Source organism: Callospermophilus lateralis, chromosome 4, assembly GCF_048772815.1.
Source record: "Callospermophilus lateralis isolate mCalLat2 chromosome 4, mCalLat2.hap1, whole genome shotgun sequence".
In the NCBI taxonomy this organism is placed as follows: Eukaryota; Metazoa; Chordata; class Mammalia; order Rodentia; family Sciuridae; genus Callospermophilus; species Callospermophilus lateralis.
The window spans coordinates 153898452-153910337 of record NC_135308.1 but is presented as its reverse complement, the minus strand read 5'-3'; the positions used below and the strand labels follow the sequence as shown (position 1 = coordinate 153910337).

At 58.0% G+C, this 11886-nt stretch overlaps 2 protein-coding genes across 3 annotated transcripts in view; one reads left to right on the top strand and one right to left on the bottom strand.

Moving 5' to 3' along the window:
* The window catches only part of Syn3 (synapsin III), a 374313-nt gene that overhangs the window by 120728 nt on the left and 241699 nt on the right, over nucleotides 1–11886 (top strand). The gene's annotated exons all lie outside the window — the stretch shown is intronic.
* The window catches only part of Timp3 (TIMP metallopeptidase inhibitor 3), a 50140-nt gene that overhangs the window by 4608 nt on the left and 33646 nt on the right, over nucleotides 1–11886 (bottom strand). The window contains exons 2-4 of the mRNA XM_076855082.2: nucleotides 6984–7066; nucleotides 798–909; nucleotides 84–205 (exon numbers count right to left, since the gene is read on the bottom strand). Coding sequence (XP_076711197.1) covers nucleotides 84–205; nucleotides 798–909; nucleotides 6984–7066 — 317 coding nt within the window. The remainder of the gene's footprint in view (nucleotides 1–83; nucleotides 206–797; nucleotides 910–6983; nucleotides 7067–11886) is intronic.

Below are 11886 nucleotides of genomic sequence, written 5' to 3'. Positions count from 1 at the left end.
ACCCGGGCCCTGGCGACACACAGGGGCCTGATGCAGCTGGAGCCCAGGCCCAGGGGCCTGCCCCCCGCCCGCCCCAGGCTTACCTTGCAGTTGCACCCCAGGTGGTAGCGATAGTTCAGCCCCTTGCGCTGGGACAGGGTGAGCTGGTCCCACCGCTCCACGAAGTTGCACAGCCCTGTGTACATCTTGCCGTCGTAGACGCGGCCTGGGGAGGAGGCGGGGCCAGAGGAGAGCTGCTGGGTCCAGAGCCCGCCAGAGGGAGGGCCCCATGGCCAGGCACCACCGTGCTGGGCAGTCATCAGACCCACGATTCTATTTCACCTCCCCCAACCCCTTTAGAGTTGGCCGTGGCCCCTGTTCCACAGGAGATGAGCCCCAAGAGGCTGAGCGCGTGGCCCCCGGTACCAGAACCATTGGGCCTCGGAACAAGGCCTAGAGCCCGACTCCTCGCTCCCCTCCTGATGGGTTTGCTTTTTCCTGTTACTGCACTGACTGCCCCAAGGTCACGACCTTCAGACAAAGGCCTGACAGGCTGTCTGCCAGGTGCAGTGGGTCAGAATCTGCACTCACGGTAAAGCTGAGAAACCAGAGATCTGGAGGGCCCAGGATGACCTGAAACCCGGCCTCGGCGTAAGAGCCACCCAAGGCCCTGGTCCAGCTGAGGAAGAGTTCTGGACTCGACAGTGGGGACTCCCCAGGATCACGGGACCCAGGCTAATATCCTCAGGACCCCGAGTCAGCTCCCCAGACCCGTCAGCTCCAAGACCCCCTGGCCTCGTTGCTGCTGCGGCCATTACCTGTCAGCAGGTACTGGTACTTGTTGACCTCCAGCTTCAGGCCACAGAGACTCTCGGAGGCTTCCGTGTGGATGTACTGAACGTGGGGCATCTTGGTGAAGCCTCGGTACATCTGTGGGCAGCGAGGACGGCGTGAGAAGAGACCCAGGGCCCAGGCAGCACGTGTCATCCGAGTTACAGGACAGGGTCCCCCTCTGCAGACATTAAGTCACAGACCTACCCACCCAGGACCCCCTTCCCCCAGAGGGGGCCACCTGCACTTTTTTCTGAGTTAGGTCTGTGCCTTCCCCGGGGACCCGGTCCTCACAGTCCCACTCCCCGTTCCAGCTGCCCCACAACATCCCTCCAGCCACATATTTCTCAAATCCCAACACCTTTTCATAAATCCAGAGAAAATGCTCTGAAACGGGTCCCCTTGCCCTCCCCACCACAGCCCTGAGCTCTGAGGGACCGGCAGCCAACCAACCAGCATTCGCGTGACAACCCTGACACTTTTCAGGTACAAAGGTGCAAGGGTATCCTGAGAACATGAATCCCACCTTGCAGACGACACTCAGAAATTCTGTGTGGCTGTGACAGCTGAACCCAGGCCTGGGGGGCCCATGGTTGTATTCTTCTGAGTCTGGAGAAGGCGTTAGGATGGTGACTCCAGAGGAGCCTCATAAACACGTAGGCAGAATGCAAAGGTTTCTATCTGAGCGTTTGATGATTATTAGGTGGAACCGTGTGCGAGCGCTGACACCCCGCCATTTTCATCTATGCCGTGATCTAATACAGTGGCTCTTGAATGGAGGCACCGCTCCCTCCTTGGAAACGGGAGGGACACCTGGCAATGTCTGGAGATGCGTTTGGTTGTCGTGAGAAGGGAGAGACAGGAGAGCCGTCCGGCCTCAGCCCCAGGTTAGGAGAGTCTGCTGTGGTCCCAACTCATCTAATGCCCATAAGGCCCCGCGAGGCGGCTCATCCTGCCCTGGTACCAAGGAGGAGCAGGAGCCGCGGGAGGGTCCCGTGGCCTTTCCAAGGCCATAGAGTCTATGCAGTGGACTGCGGAGTCTGCGCTCTTCACCCTCATCCTGCGCTGTCTTCTCCGCAGCCTGGGAAGCTCAGGACCCAGGGCCTCTGCTGTAGCAAATGCCATTTCCATTTATGGCTCTCGAGGCTCCTTTGTCAATGTGCGCTCAGAGACCCGGGGACTGTCACAGAGGCTTAATCCACTCTGCGATTCCGGGTTGGTCCACAAGTGTCAGCAGGCCCCCATGTGCCCAGGCAGCCGTATCCTCCATGTGAGCCGCAGAGGGCGGGCTGGGCACCCAGGCTGGGTCTCAGAGTGCTCAGGCCCTGGGCCACTTGTGGTCTCTGGGCCTGTCCCAAGGGTTTACAATAGGACAATGTCCCTACTTTAGTCCCTGGCATGCGTTATTAATCTACTTATGATAATTAATACAAAGCCAGACACCCCCCACCCCCCCCCACCCCCGTTGGTGCCTCCTTCATGCCTGCGCTCGGTCTGATGGGCTGATTGCCACCTCGTCTTCTCTTAACCAGTGGCTGGCAGGCAAGGGTAGAAGGTCACAAGGACCTTTATCATCCTAAAGTCTCCCTCTGGACCTCAGGGGTTTGGGAAGCTCTCTGCCTGTTTAAGACAGAAATTCTGAACGGCTGGTGAGAGCTGACCCCAGGCCTAGAGTTCCCCATGTTGTTAATTCTGCTGAGCATCTGGAGAAGGCGTTAGGATCATTACTCCAGAGGAGCCTCATAAACCCAAAATGCAAAGATTTCTAACTAAGCATTTAATAATTTCTTAAGTAGAACCATAACGGATTCAGATGTCTCCTTTCTGAACCCGTCTTCTCCCTGAAGGCCTCACAGGTACGCAAGGCAACACAGCCAAAGTGCTGGCCACACTTGGTGTTTAATTAGGCCGTGGGGGTCAGCAGGGCATCAGGTCAGGATGGCCCCCGGCTGGCTTAAAGAGGACCTGCTGCTGCAGCCATCCAGCGTGGCCCGCAAAGAACACTCCACCCTTACTTCTGTGCCCAGCAAGTTCTCACGTTGGTGCAGTGTTCCTCGAGGTTTGGGTAAAGGTTTCCGCTGAGCACTTGCTTAGGTCCTTGGGGCCCAGCCTGTGAGAACCTCGGCTCGTTCTGTGTCTGTCTCTCCTTTCTCTCTCTGCATTACGGGCAGAGTCAAGACCCTGTGGAGGGTCCACAGATCTGAACTGCTCACTGCAATCAGCTGGGCCTCCCCGCTACTTCCGTCTGAAGGAGCCCGTACTTTAACATGGCTCCTCGAGCTCACCCACAGGAGAGCTGTGGGTACAGAACAGAAAACCCGGCCTGACAAACACGGGACGGCGTGCTGGGGGCTAATTCTGAAAGTAACAATATGGCGAAGGCAGATTCTACCCATTGACTTGTCTTCCCTTTATAATAACCGTCTATCTGATTATGGATAGGCATATTGTGTCTGCAGTCACAGAAGACTCAGAATTGGTTTGGCAAATTTGAGAGGCTTAGACTAGGTTTCTAATATCCTGAAATCAGAGAACCATAGAAAATCGGGATAAGAGAGGACACCAAAGGTCACCTAATCCAACCAGTGTCCCGGAGGATTAGTGACAAAGGCAGGTTCCGTGGACTGACAGTTTGAATCTTGTCCCTGACATATTTTAGCCACTTGGAAAGTTCCTTATTCTCCTTGGGCCTCAGTTTGTTCATCTGTGGCTTTGAGAATTAGACGACTTTGAATAGCACTTGGCAGACGGCACTGAGTAAAAGTTAGCTTGAAACCAGTTATTCCAAAGTCGGGGAGGAGGGGAGTGGAGGGTTTGGTCCCCGCTCTGCCCAGTGTCCTCTCTCGGGAGCAGTGGTGGTGGTTCAGGCTGGCCCAGAGCCCTGCTCAGAAGCAGGCCATTCTCATCCAGCTGGACTCTGCCTGCCCCATAGAGTCTCGGCCCAGGAGAGTGGGGGGCGGGAGGGCGGTTCCCTGTGGGCTGGGGGCCAGAGAGCCTTCCAGCTGCAGCTTCAAAGCCAGACCCTGCTTTTGCTTATTTGATTAGACAAACCGCTGAGGGAAGGGGCCGAGCATTACTGACCGCCCAGCGGATCTGTCCTGCTCATAGTCAGGACGTGCGTGTCCTCCAGGATTCTCCTGGGACCAGCTGGGACATAATGTCCCCCACGTGTTGTCCCCTGCAGCCTGCCCGAGAGCCTGCACAAACAACAGCTCCTGGCAAAGTGGACAGCTTTCTCATGGTCCTGATGGGAGATAAGGTCCCCACAGATTACAGCGGCCAGTTCTGGAAACTTCCACCTTTGCACTACGGCCCAGTGCCTGAGCCCCAGCTAGCCCCCGAGTCTGGGTTTGCAATGAGCTGCCTCCACGTTCTGGCACCTGCACCCCTCACCACACTCGAGGTTTGCCCAAGGGAAGGGTCAGAGGCTATGGAGTTAGCAGCTGGGGGGGGGGGTCTGCCCACCTGGCATCAGGGGCCAGGCAGGGCTGGGGTCTCATGTTCTCTAAGCTCTTTCAGTCCTGCTTGAGGGGAGCCCTCGTCTCCCCCTTCTGACTCTCTAATCTGCCAGAATAAAGCCTCCCAAGGAGCCCTGCCAAAACCCACATGGACCCGCCTCCCGGCTCTCCTGCCTCCCTCCTCCCCAGATTTTTCGGATCCACCCTCTGCAGCTGCATGTCGAGAGCTACGGGCGGGATCATGCACGGAGGAATCCAGGCCGACCTCTTTTGGTTCTCTGGGGGACCTAGCACAAGGGGGGTGTGAGGGGTAGACCCAAAGCCGTGGGAATAACCAATCGGCCTGCAGCCCCGATGCTCTGTTACCTCCTTGCTGGCAAAGACCCTAGGTCGGCTTTACTACTTTCTAGATGCACGATCCTGACTGTCTCAGAACCTTCCAACTCTCAGGGGCCTCACCTGTAAAAAAGGAGGGTGAAGTGTGGCTGTTTTGCACCCAGAAATGAGGACTGACCTCTGCTAAGGTTAACAGAATGGCTGGTGCAGACCAAATGCTCACTACGTGTCGCCTGCATGCTGTCCTGTGTGAACTGTAACAAGTATTATCACTGCGACCCCAGCTCACGGCCCAGGGCTAAGCACAGAGACGGTGGAAGGAAGGATACGGTGGGTGGGTGGACGGCGTCCTCCCTGACTTGCAGGCAGGTGGCCTGAAAGGCACTGACCTGAGCTAAGGGTCATAATGCTGGGCCAGTAGGAGAGTCAGTGTGACCGGTGAGTGAAGTTAGGGAGCAGGGAGATCTGGGAATTCCTACGAGGACACACAGGACCAGGAGGGGACCCGATGCCTCAGCTTAGGAACCAGATCTGTCTTGAATTCAATGCCCGGTTCTGGGAGTTACATTTCCCCTCTGAGCCTCAGTCAGAAGTCAATGAAAGAGTTTCGCGTGGCGTTCCTCACCCGGGGTACCAAGAACGAGGGGAGGAGGATGAACAGGAGCCTGACCCCCAGCCTGGAGTGGAGGCTGTGCTCAGAGGCTGGCGGGTGAGCACATGGCATCTGGCTTCTTAACAAGTGCCACTGGCTGATGTAACACCCATCAGGGGCATGGGAAATTCTGCACACAGACAGGGCTCTGGTCACCCTGGCCTCCAGGCCTGGAGGGTAGGAGGGAAGGCCAGCCAGCCTCGGAACTGCCGCCTCTAGCTAGCTCCCTCCTGGCTCCTTGCTAGCCTCAGGGTCCAGTGATGAGGACCACGCAGGGCAGGGCAGGGCAGGCTGGCACTGTGTTGCCAAACTCTACTCGGGTCCAATATGCGCTGGGTTCCTGTGCCAGACGCCAGGGGCTGACAAGTGGGCTTTGCCCCTGCTGGTTCCCCACTCCGCCCACGCTCCGCTCCCCAGGGCCCTCTGAAGACACCAGCGGTCTCATGACTGAGCTCAGGCAGGCGAGGGCAACTGGCCAGGCCTGACTCTGGAATTACATAACCAGAAGGCTGCAGATGTTTCCAAAATTGAATCCAAAGCAACAGGTTCCACCAAATCAGAGCAGCTAGCCTCAGGCCCCTGGAAAGGAATAACGAGGCCTTGAGGCTGGCCTCCGGGGTGGCCGGCTACCACTGTGGACTCTGTCCCTCCCCCAGCTCAGTTCCCATGAGGGCTGAAGCTCATCTCCTCCGGGAAGTTGTCAGGTCTCCAGGGTCCCAGCTTCGTCCCAGGATCAGGTGGAAAAACATCCACCAAGTCCTCACTGCATGCCAGGTCCTACCCTGATGACTGGAACATAATATGAGCCATGAGTCAGGGCCAGCAACTCCCTTGGACCCAAGCACATCAAATCTCAAACTACCGCTTGGTCACTTGCAGGACTCCCTTCTCCCAACCTGTCCACAGTCCCGAGACAGAAACTCCATGTCCCCCGTGGGCGCCCTGGTTCCAGCTTCTGCACACAGAGAGACCCTCACTGAGGCAGGGGCTGCAGGAGCGGCCTCGGCTCAGGGTGAAGCCCCAGGCCTCTGTGCCCAGGAAACACGAGGCACCTTCCCGGCGTGCACCACCAGCTCCTGCTGGAGTGGCACTGCCAAGCCCCTGGAATTAGAATGCCCGAGCCGGAAGGCCCCTTAGAGGTCAAGCCCAAGCCATGAAGGGGAACAGATGGCAAGACTGAGGCCCAGGCCAGTGAGCCAGTCAGAAGTATGGCTGAGCCCAGGGGCAGCCTCTCGGATGTCCGGTCTGAGGTCTCTTCCCCATGCTTCACGACGTCCCCATCCTCAGCGACAGACCTCACGACATGACATGTTTAGTGGACGCTGCCAACTCACTGGGATGAAGGAGGCAGCCAGAGCTGGGCGGGGGGCAGCACCCCCCCAGAGATGATGGGTGCGGTGTCAGTGTGAAGATCTCAGGCCACCTGGTGGCCTCAGAGGAAGACAGAGGCCCAGGGAGGACCAATGGCTTGGCCAAGTTCTCACGGCTGCCCAGGAACAAGGCCCTCCGTCCTCTGGCTCCGGAGCTCGGCCTCCTAATGAGCACCTCTGGGCGGCTTCACCTGCACCCCTCCTCCTGCCCGTCACCTCCTGCTGCCTGAGCTGCGGCCTCTCCTGCAGGCAGAAGGCCTGGGGCTCAGACATCCCCCCGACTCAGCCTCCCTTGGCCTGGACCCCATGGGCAACCCCCAGGAACCCTCCTGGAGCCGGGGAGATAAAGCCACTCACCTTCATCTGCTTAATGGTGTAGACCAGGGTGCCGAAGGGCCCCTCCTTCACCAGCTTCTTCCCCACCACCTTGGCCCGGATCACTGCAGAGACAGGAGAGAGACAGGGCCGAGGTTACGCAGCTGACCACACAGGGGGGCATCCCGGTGGGCCAGCGAGCCCGGGCGGGGCCGGGAATGGCTCTCTGCCCTCAAGCCAATGGGAACAGACGCTAGTGTGTATCAGGAGGAGCCTGAGACCCGGGGCGAGCGAGGGTAGAGGAAGGAGACGCAGCCATCGTCCATGCTAAGGACCCCGGGCTCCCCACTGTCTGCCTGCAAGTCCCTAGGCCACCCTCACCCCAGCACAGTCTGGGGGTTCTTCCCTGTGGCTACACCATAGTCCCAAATCGACTTCTGTCAGCGCTTCCTGTCCTCCCTCCGATGCCTACTGACAACACCACGGTCCCCAGGCCTGTTCCCTGTCCACCAGCACCCCTGCCTGACCGCCACCTCACTGGGGCGCGTCTGGTGCACAGGTGAATGGTCCAGGTCCAACACGTCCTCAGGGTCGATGCACCCAAGCTCCCTCAGGTCCCTGGGCAGCATTCTGATTGGGCTCTCAGGACCCAGTGCCTCGATACCAAGGGGGACAGGAGAACCGCTCTATGGGAATGCAGGAAGGGCTGGGAACGGGGCTCCCGGGCCAGGCTGAGCGGTTCCGATCCAAGCCCAGACGTTGATGGCCATCTGTTTCTGGACTCCATACCCTCTTCTATAAACAGGAATCACAATGTTTCCAAACTCCTGCCTGGAAGGATTAGGCAGGACGGTACAGGTGAACGTGACCTTGTCTTTGATGCGGTTTAATTAGACAGATGTTACTAATATCATCATGGGATGGGCTGACCATGCAAGGATCGTTACAATAAAATCGGCTCCTGTTTACTGTGCACCTACTATGTGCACCCGTTCCCTCCTCTACTCCTGGACAAGAGTACTGTGAGCGTCCACACCATGGGGACGGGGACACGGAGGGCGAAGAGAAGGCGCGTCCTCTTTCTGAGACTTTCTGACCCACACAGAGGGGCTGACTCTGAGGTGACAAGAAGCTAGGCCACCAGGAGCATCCTCAAGTATTCCTGCACACCAGACAGGAAGGAGCAAGCGGACAGGTCTTGAAAGGAGGGAAGACATTGCAGAGAGAGGCACTCAAAGGAGACATCCTCCAATGGCAGGAAGGAGCCACGGAGGGCAAGGGGCCCGCTGCGGGGGCCTCCACAGATGGGCTGGTGCTCTCCCCCCAGGACCTGCAGGGGAGGGCAAGGGGTTCTGCTCTGAGACCCTGTCACCTCGGCCTACCCCAGCCGCCACTGAACTCAGACACACAGGCACACACCCTGGTTCCAGGCCACTTTTTGAGTGGATATTTTAAAAATGGTTGTTAAAGAGAATTTTTTACACAACCCCCACCCCTTCTGGATTCCTCCCAGGATGAGGCTGGACCCTCCCCTTCCGGTCAGGCATGAAGTCAGGACTCAGATGCCTCCGGGGCCCCTCCAGCCCTGCCTTGCCAGGATGGCCAAACACCGTGTCCACCGGCAGACTTAGCCCGGGCAGCTCCAGTTAGGAGGAGGCGCGGGGTCTTCCCGCATCTGTTTACAAACCAGAGGCTGGTGGGGTCCCAGGCCAGCCTCCGAGACCGCGCCTACCTCCAGGTCTCCCCGTGAGCAGAGCCTGGGCAGCCAGCCGGCCTCCCGAGGCCCAGGGACAGTTTCCCCCTCCGTCGCCCACGGGCAGGTTGGAACAGCTGAACGCCAGGCAGAGAACAGGGCCTGCCGGACCTTCCAGTGATCCTTCCTCCGTGATCTGACCTCATCTGCTGCTTCCACAGGGCGGGGGACGGGGGCAATAGGGAGCCTCTGAGGAGCAACCTCTACCCTTTCCTGGCTCAGAAATGGCTCCACGAGATTCAGACATAAAATGCTTAAGCAGCCCTGCCCCGCAAACCTGGGTACTGCCCGGGGCTTCTGCAACGCTGCTCTTACCCAAAGTGGCCTGAGCCATTGAAGTCCAAGGCCCTGCCACTCCTTGCTACCTCAAGTCATACTTAAGCCGCCAACCCTTGCATCTCAGGCTGGCCTTGTGAACATGAGAATAGGATTTTGTTGTCAGAAAGTTAAAACAGAAAAGAAAAAAGTTACCACAGAGAGTTCCTCCATGACTAGGTGGCCTTCCTGGGGGTCTTTTTCCCTCCTAAATCTCTCTGACTTTATTGGCCCAGTGCCTTTCGAGCAGCTTAGAAGTGACACACTTCTCCTGAACCTGACAGGTTCAGCATCGGTGCTACGTGACCCTCAGGAAGTTACCAAACCTCTCTGAGCCTTAGCATCCGAATCTATAGAATGGGAGTGATAAAAACAAAACCTCCTAAAGTTGCTGTGAGGGTTGAGTTTGAGCACTAAGAGCAGAGTGTGGCGCATCACAAGCCCCATGCTTCGGCTAGCGCTGTTCTCAGCGTTGTACACTCTGTGACTCCGCCTGTTACCTGCTCACCCTGGAGCACTGTCAGCTAAGGCCAGGAGTTCTCCTGAGGACCTGAGAAAGGGAGAGGTGGGGACCTGAACACGGCAGTCAGATCAGGTGTGCAAGGTGTTTTAGGCCTGGCACACACCTGCTGGGTTCCAACTACCTGTCCTGCCTCGGCACCCGCACACAGCCCGCGAGCAGCCCGGCAGGCCCAGGACGACGAGATGTATCTATGGTCCAGAAAGACGGAGGCGAGAGGGCCCAGGACAGAGGCCCCGCCAGTGTGTTCCTCACAAAAATAAAACTCCACTAAACGGAGCTAAGATCAAGTGACGTTCAGTTCTCTTCCAGACGGAGTCACAAAGTCCTCCCGTCAAATCGTGGCCAACTCCAGAGTCGCCTCTTTGGCCTGTGAATGAAAACATCTTCGTTTGCTTTGGTTTCTCCTCTGCATCTCAGATGTGCGCTATTGCGACCTTGGGCTTCTGTGTCCAGCAGTAAGGGCTCCCCCGGGCCTTCCCCCAGGGGTCACAGAAGGGGGAGATCACAGTCCCCCAAGGGCAACGCAGCTCCCAAACTAGCTGCCAGCTGCATTCGGCTGTTCCCTCCACCTGGAAGTGGCCGCTAAAGCCCGCTGTGTGGACAGGCCGGGGTGGACACCGATTCCTGCTCCTGTTGGGGAGCAGCCCCCACACTGTCCTCTAACAGCAAAGCCAAACCCGGTGTGAACCAGGTTGGCATCTGGAACACTGGGTGGGTCGTGAGGCAAGAGCAAGAAATGGGAGTCCCAACTCTGGCTTCCGAAGACGCCGTGTAGCAGGGAGACAGGGTGAACAGATGGTGTTAGGGGACAAATCTCAAAGGGACAGAAGTGCCAGGCAGGCCAGGGAGGAATGTGGCTCAGTCTGAATCTCAGCCTCTCGCCTCTCCAGTCCCTTTGGGTCAGCCCCTGGGAAGGGAATCTGGCCTGCTGGGGCGATAGAGATTAGGAACAAATAATATTTGAACTAAAAAGTTTCTAAGAAACCGACCCTGGGCTGGGGGTGTAGCTCCGTGGCCAAGCACTGGCCCAGGATGTGAGTGGTCCTGAAAAAAGAAACCGGTGTGTGTGTGTGTGTGTGTGTGTGTGTGCAAGCGCGTGTACGCACGTGTGTTCAAAGTTGCCACACTGACCTACAGTTATGTTTGGATACCTCTTAAGTCTATCCCAGGCCCGGGAATGCAGGCTTGAAAGTCTACTGAGTCATCTTTTCTTCTTTGAAGTAATTTTCTTGGCGGGAAGGCTGGTAGAGATTGCAAAAACAAGGCGAACGGAGCCCACATCTTCCAGAAGCGTCCCTTCCCCACCCCATCCCTGGCCTCCATTCCCTGGCCACGTGGTCCTCAGCAGCACAAGGTTTAAACAAAAACAATTTCCACAGCAAACAGGATTCGGCTCCCAGGGCAGCTTACTGGGGGTCCCTGGGAACAGCACATCTGCTGCTCATCATGAGGACGCCCCGGAGCCGGCCCCGGCTCTCCTCCTCCCTCCACTCCCCACCCAGACATCCTCATCCACATCCAGACCTTTCTGCCCGCCTGAAGGCCGGGCTTTCCGCGGCAGGCGCGGGGGCGGGCTGCGGCTTGGCAGGTTGGGGAGCAAGGACCCTTCACTGAATCCAGTCTCCCTGCTCAGCTCATCTTCCCATCCTGTCCCCATCACGAGGAGGGACCCTACAGGACCCTGGCTCCACCGTCCAAGCACAGGCCCAACTGCAGCAGCCCCCGGGGGGCCAGGACTCTGCATCCCGGGCCGGGCAGGGAGGGCAGAGCCAGGCTCCCCGCTGCCCACGCCCCTTCCCACCCAGGGCGGCCATTTCTTTGCATCCCCAAGTCTAGAGAAGAATGGCAGCTGGATGACAGCAACCACCCCTCACCCAACACCACCACTGTGTGCCTGTCACCTCAGAGGGACCCCGGGAGGTGGCAGTGATGGTGGTTGTCCTAGTTTCCCAATCACGGAAAGGAGGATCCGCTACCTTGGGAGCAGTTTGCATCCCAGTGGGGGAAAGAAATCGGAGAGTCTCCCGGGTTAGGAGACGACCTTCAAGACTTTACAGAGGACTTGTACAGATCGCAAAATAGCTGATAACTGTACTCTCACCCACCCCCGTGTCCACTCTGCTGCAGACCAGAGGAGACTGACCGCAAGGAGGAAAGACCCCTCCTAAGTCCCCAACAGCTCCACCCCACTGCACCCTTCCCAGACAAACAGACAGACAGACAGACACACACACACACACGCGCGCGCGCGGTAGTAAAGGCAATCTGCCGCTAACCACCATCAGCACATGCTCCCTGCTCCCCAGCACAGGATCCCTGATGGGGTTTCCCGCCCCCCTGGGAGTTTCGATTAA